General features: G+C 53.7%; 1 protein-coding gene across 2 annotated transcripts; it reads right to left on the minus strand.

The window, feature by feature from the left end:
• Positions 1–227: 227 nt before the first annotated feature.
• LOC109734781 (probable receptor-like serine/threonine-protein kinase At5g57670) lies at positions 228–2,253 on the minus strand. 2 transcript variants are annotated; one of them, XM_020293971.4, is made up of 5 exons: positions 1,581–2,249; positions 1,327–1,490; positions 1,023–1,238; positions 745–903; positions 228–561 (listed from the first exon to the last, which is right to left on the minus strand). In XM_020293971.4, exons 1-5 carry the CDS (start codon positions 2,200–2,202, stop codon positions 382–384), a joined length of 1,341 nt encoding a protein of 446 aa, XP_020149560.1. In that variant the 5' UTR covers positions 2,203–2,249; the 3' UTR covers positions 228–381. The 2 variants fall into 2 exon arrangements, with proteins under 2 accessions (XP_020149560.1, XP_020149559.1); XM_020293970.4 differs by having other exon boundaries at positions 1,023–1,490; positions 1,581–2,253.
• Between the last annotated feature and the right edge of the window lie 4,271 nt (positions 2,254–6,524).

Genomic DNA, 6,524 nt, shown 5'->3' on the forward strand with positions numbered 1-6,524 from the left:
CTGCATGCGTCCATACAACTGGAATCCACGTACCCAACCCAACCGGAGCAGCCAGCCAGCCAGGTAGTACTACTCTTGGTAGGTCAGGCAGGTCGGTCGGTCGGTCTCTTTCCCTATGCCGTGCCCGACAAAACCCTCAGTCCGCTTTGCATTACGTATTGCACGCAAGCACCTTCTTTTCTCGTCGTGTCATGGTCCGTCGACACACGGGGGAGGTTTCACTTGCCTTTCACAGATAACCTTTGTATTCACAACCTCGACAACGAAAAGCCTTTGTGGTGTCATTTACAATGTGGGGCCCGGCCTGGCGGGGCAGGTGGGAAGGAGCAAAATTTTCAGCAAGCATCACGGTCGTCTCACATAATCTTAGCCTGGCCTGTGCTAAGCGCTCGAGGCTGAGGATGTTGACAAAGGGGACGGCGTGCCGGATTCCTCGTCTTCGTCGTCGTCGTCGAGGTCGTCGAAGCCCCACATTTCCTCCCCCTCGTCGTCCCCGGCCGCCGGCTCCGGCATCGCCCACCGCTCCTCCTTGATCTCCACGCCCTCCAGCAGCTCCAGAACCTGTTCGTCGCAATGCATGCCACCACCATCAGATTATCCGTCGCATACATTTTCAAATTGTCAACGTTGTTTTGCCCGCAAATTAAGCAACGAACAGAGTAGTACTACCACAGTAGGTTACTGCATCGAGACATGTGCTAGCCATTGTGATTCGTGCAGGACAAGAATTGCGAGTAAGCTTACCTCGGTCATGGACGGCCTCCACGTCGCCGACGCGCGAACGCACAGCGACGCCACGAACGCCAGCCGCCGGGCCTGCTCGGCGTCGTAGCCGCCATTGCCGGCGACGATCCTCGGATCCAGCAGCGCCTCCGTCTTGCCCTCGTTGAGCAAAGGCCTCGCCTGCATTCGCATTGTTTGGGCACGATTAATAATTAATTAACGAACGTGCGCTGCCGTGGAACGGAGGCTGGTACAACGGCCTAGGGCCAAAATGTTTGGTTGGTCGGTTCGGTGCCCACCCAGCCGAGGAGGCTCCTGTGGGTGCCGTCCACCGGCTTCCGGCCGGCCATGAGCTCCAGCAGGAAGACGCCGAAGGCGAACACGTCCGTCTTCTCGTCCACGATGCCGCGCGTGTAGTACTCGGGCGCCAGGCACCCGAAGGTGCCCTCGATCGGCGCGATCGCCCGGTGCGTCCACTCTGTCGGCAGCCACTTGGCCAGCCCGAAGTCGGAGATCTGTCGTTCGTTTCTCTGCATGCGTCATGGCTGCCGGAGCACAGCAGAGGATCGATCGATCGACGATGGAGATGACCGAGTGACTGACCTGCGGCTGGAAGTCGTCGGTGAGCAGCACGTTGGAGGCCTTGATGTCCCTGTGGATGATCCGCCGCCGGCACCCCTTGTGCAGGTACTCCAGCCCCCTCGCCGTGCCCACCGCCACGCCGTACCGCGCCTCCCACCCCATCGCCGGTGCCCCCTCCTCGCCGTCTGAGCATGCATTCATTCATCAATAATCAACCCACGATCCATTCAAGAAACATTGTTGACATTAATGGCCGTTACGGAGGACGCGCGTACCGTGGAGGTTTGCGGAGACGGAGCCGCGGGCGGAGAAGGCGAAGACGAGGTACAGGTCGCGGTCGACGCAGCATCCCAGGAGCGGGCACACGTTGGGGTGCGTGGCGTGGCCCACGGTGCCGAGCTCCGCCAGGAAGTCCCGCTCCCGGCGCTCGCAGGCGGACGCGCCCATGAGCCGCTTCACCGCCACGGCGCGCCCGTCCGCCAGCTCGCCGCGGTACACCTCCGACGACCCGCCCCGGCCCACCAGGTTGGCCGCGCGGAAGCCGCCCGTGGCGCGCCGGACCTCCTCGTACGAGAAGCACTCCCACTCGGGATTCCGTTCGTGCGGCGGCGACGCTGCCTCCGCCTGCGCGCTCGGGTGCTCTACGTCGGGGGGCGCGTGGACGCGCTTGGCGCGGTGGGGCGAGAGGGAGAGCAGCAGCCTCTTGAAGCTGCCGCTGCTCCGCAGGTACAGCGGCTTCATCGGTCGGCCGGCCGGCCGCTCGGGGGCAATGCCGTTGCGCGGCTTCTTGTCTGACTGGCGCTCCGGCGAAGCGCGCGTGCTCGGTGCTCTGGTGTCTCGGGTCTCGGCTAGAGAGGGAGACGAAGTGGTGTAGGCAGTGGCTAGGGGATCGGGCATTGATGCGTCAGAGTGCTACGTAACGCCGAGGGGGTCGTGGGCATACGAGGCTTGTCATAATGGGGAGTAACATATAGTAGTATCATGCATATGATACTAGTGTATGATACTACATCCATAGTGCATAGTATTATAAAATAGTATCATAGATGGTCTCATTTATTGCCATGCATGACACATAGTAGCATAATATTCATTATGTTACGGTATTTACCTATGTTACTATGATCCTCTCTCTTTTCTTTAATTTTCTGCCACGTAAACATGTTTACGAATGTTTACGAATGTATATGATACTAGTTATGTTACCCCGCTATCGCTAGCCTGAACGCGACAGGGCGGGACAGGGGGGCGTTTGGGTCCCGCGCCCGTGCGTGGACGCGACCCTCCATGCACCGCGCCGTTGCAGGCAGCCACCAGCAGCAGCAGCAGTGATGGCTGAGCGTGGCTGTGGGACGAGTCTACCCAGGCCCAGGCGGGCGGGTGGAACGGAACGGGAAGGCAAGGCAGTAGCAGTTGCTTAGGGAGGAGGGAAGGAAGCGTTGCGTCCGCAGCAGGGGAAGGGAAGGGTCTCTGCTCTGCTATCTCTCTCTGCCGCCGCGTTAGCTGCCGTACGGTACGTACCCCTATGTCTCGTCTTACCGCCGCGTCGAGGGCGATAAACGGGCGTCGAGCCTTTGCCAAAAAGATGGAGTGGACAACGATGCGGCTGATGGTATGGAGAGCTCTTCCGCTGCATTTGTCAAACTGCGTCCTTGGCGATCGCCCGTACGTGCTGCTGCGCTGTCGCAGCTCGACGGAGAAAAGGTTGGCCGTTGGCGCGCGCCTGTCAGTCTGTGTGACCGGAGCGAGCTCACGCTCTTGCGCTGGGTGGGCTGCGTGCCCGCCTGGGCCTCGGTGCTGACGGCCCGTTTTGTTCGACGCTTCGGCCCCAAGTTTGACTCAGCCAGCATCTCTTCTGTTCACTCAAAAAAGGAACTTACCCCTCAAAAAGAAAAGAAAAAAAACTAAAAAAAAGGAACATTGCAGTTTTTTTTCTTTGGTATTTAAAAATAAAAAATAAAAAAAATCTGACAGAATGTGGTTTTGTTAAATTTCAAATTTCGAGGGTGGATACTTTTTTCCCCACAGGATGGGTTAGCTGTTTTTGCAAATCAAGCACACCACTAAGGTTCCTGATTAGTAGGAGTACATAGCAGGATGCCAGTCCTGTCCATTCTCGAAAGATCTCCATGTGTTGAAAATCTGAACGCTATATCATGACTCGGGATCAAATGAATTTTTATGTGAAAGTTTCAGTATTGCTTGGAGACCCAAAACCGCTAAATGCGATGCAGATTTCACATTTGGATTTTGTTGCTACAACGCCGAGATTATCATTCGGCGTCAGCATTTTTTTTGGCGTTCAAACTCAAGAGATTTATTCGACAAAAAGAACTTTGGGCAACATCGGCCAAAAGGCTAGTGAGCAGGAAAAAGGGGTCTAGTTGTTGATGGCAAAATCATTTGCACGGCAACACAATAGATCAACAATCTAGCCGGTCTTTTCTTTTGCTGTCTTTTGCTGTACGAGGAACAGAACAGCCTTCTTCTTGCTGATCTTAAAGAAAACTTGATTCTTTTGGACAAATCTTCAACGGATCAACGGCAAACGGAACCTAAGCGACATCTAGGTCCCGTTTTCCGGGTGCAGCGGCGTAGGGTTGACCTTCCGCCACGGCGATCTCTGAATTTGCAGGCAAAAACAGAGGAGTCGAGGGGGAAAAACGAACTAAAAAGAAAAGCTGTGCGTGGAAATAAAGTAGATATGGTTTTGTCGATGTTGGGTGTCCCCTCTACCGGCCTCTGGCCTACGTATATATAGGGCGATCTGGACTTCGATCCTTTGAACGATCAGGAGACCGTTCTGGCTACAACTCTCTTTTACATGATTTGGTCTTTATCTGTGCATTCAAATTCTGAATAGAAACCTGGTTTCCTTGATAAATAAAATAGCATGACCAGCGACGTCTGCTCCTCTCTGTGCGCCAAAATAATCAGGCATATCTCAAACGTATCCCATCTTCATCTTATACCTGATGGTTGTTGTATGTGAACAAAACTGGAGTCTGAATCTTCAACTTCCTGTACTTCCCATTAAGAGCTTTAGGCAAAATTTCTCCTTGCAAACTCTGCACTAAATATGAATTTCCAGGGACAACCTCCAAAATTTTATATGGTCCTTCCCAATTTGGTGACCACTTCCCAAACTTATTATCCTTGGACCCAATAGGCAAAATCGTTTTCCAAACCAAGTCCCCAAACTGAAACGATTTTTCTCTTACTTTCTTATTATAAGCCTTGGCTACTCTCAATTTCTCTTAAAGCTTTCATCCTCTCATCTGTCACTTTGTCTATCCTATCCATCATGAGGTTTTCCTCTAGGGTTTTCCTAGAGTCCACCTTTTCCTCTGGCGGCGCTGCCAGAGTCCACGTGGTTACTACATCGTCTCGCCGGATCTCGCCGGCAAACAAGTCTCCGAGACGGGATCAGCGATCTGGGCCCATGGAGAACCGCGTCGCCGGGGATATTGGAGCGGGGGGGGGGGGTCGATGGAAGGCCAGGAGGTAGGAAGTAGCGGGGATAGAGACAAGGATGTTGGAGGGGGCGAAGGCCATGCCGCCGCCCTTCCTGAAGGAAGTCGAGAGGAGGATCGGGAGGTGAGGGAAGATGATGCAAGTAGAGAGGAGGAAGAAGAGGCAGGGTGGGATCATTATGGCCCAAACCCTGATCTAGAGGACGCCTTTGAAGGTCTGAATCTACATGGAGAGGAGGAAGACGACCTAGATCTCTCGGGAGAGGTGGAGGAATTGATCAGTGAGGTTCGTTGGCTTGCCCTCTTTAGGGTTCATACTCTGCGTCCGTTCAGCCACGCGGCGCTGTTGAATTCCATGAGGAACGCGTGGACATGTGCACAGGGTGTCACCTTCAACATCAAAGGGCCGAATTTATTCCTTGCTCAATGTCACTGTTTGGGAGATTGGAAGAGGGTGATGGAGGGAGGACTGTGGCAGTTTCGTCGCGATCCAGTTGTGCTAGTGGAGTATGACGGCTTCACCAATGTGGCGGACTATGCCCTAAATATGTATCCGCTGTGGGCGAGAATCAAAGGCTTGCCAGATGGTCTCACGAGGAAGAAGGAACTAGCAGAGAAGGTTGCGAAGAAGGTCGGTGATCCACCGTTTACAGTGGTGGTTAATGAAGGGAAGATTAACCCCTCAAATTTTCTGAGAGTGAGGGTTTTTGTAAACATAAATCAACCGCTGGTGAGGTTTGTACCTATCACCTTGAAAGAGAGGAAAAAATACCTCGTAAGGTATGAGAAACTGCCAGACTTCTGTTTTTATTGTGGCTGTCTGGGAAATGTTGTGGAGTAGTGCGGGGATGACATACATGACCCGGCGGACTGCGAGTGGGGGGACTGGTTACACTGGAGTAATGACTCTGATGGTGCAAATGATGGTAATTAAAGGAGGTAGGGGTGGTGCTTGGTCGAATGCAGCAGGGAGAGGAGGGGGCAATTTTGGTGTTGGTAGAGGAGGGGGAAGGAGTGGTGGAAGAGGAAGAGGTGATAGAGGAGGGAGAACTGAGGCAGCATGAGGGCGTGGGAGAGGAGATGACGTAAGGGAGGTCGATATGGATATTCCTCATGAGTCAATGCGGGGGGGGGGGGGGGAGATGGTAAAAGTGCGCGGAAGAGACTCATTAACGCGGATGGTTCAGTAAGTATTAGAGGGCAACAAGTGCCGCACCTTGCTAGGAAAGTATCTAACACAGTGATGTTGTTGGAGAACGGAAGTGTGACTGAAAGTCATGGTGTTGGAGCCCCCCAAAATGCTACACCCGGCAGGGTGCCTATTGTAAAGAGGAGGAAGCAGGGTGAAGAGATGGTGGAAGGAGAAAATGTCTTAATGACAACGACTACGGTGGCCTCCGGCATGGAGGGCCGCCAAGCCCAATGAATCTTCTTAGTTGGAACTGTCGGGGAGGGGGGAATACCCGGGCGGTTCGAGAGATAGCGACCATCTCGCAGTCGCATTCCCCCACGTTTGTATTCTTGTGCGAGATGAGGCAAACAACAAATAAAATGAAGAGACTCAGGAGTAGAATTGGTTTGAAGGGTTTTGAAGGAGTAGATAGCATTGGGATGAGTGGTGGACTAGCTCTGTTTTGGCACGAAACCTGCGATGTCAGCATACTGGACAAGGACGATTGATTCATTGATGCACTAGTGCGGGTGAATCCGGACTCGGTGCAATGGAGGCTGACTTGTGTTTATGGA

Source organism: Aegilops tauschii, chromosome 7 (assembly GCF_002575655.3).
Source record: "Aegilops tauschii subsp. strangulata cultivar AL8/78 chromosome 7, Aet v6.0, whole genome shotgun sequence".
NCBI lineage: Eukaryota > Viridiplantae > Streptophyta > Magnoliopsida > Poales > Poaceae > Aegilops > Aegilops tauschii.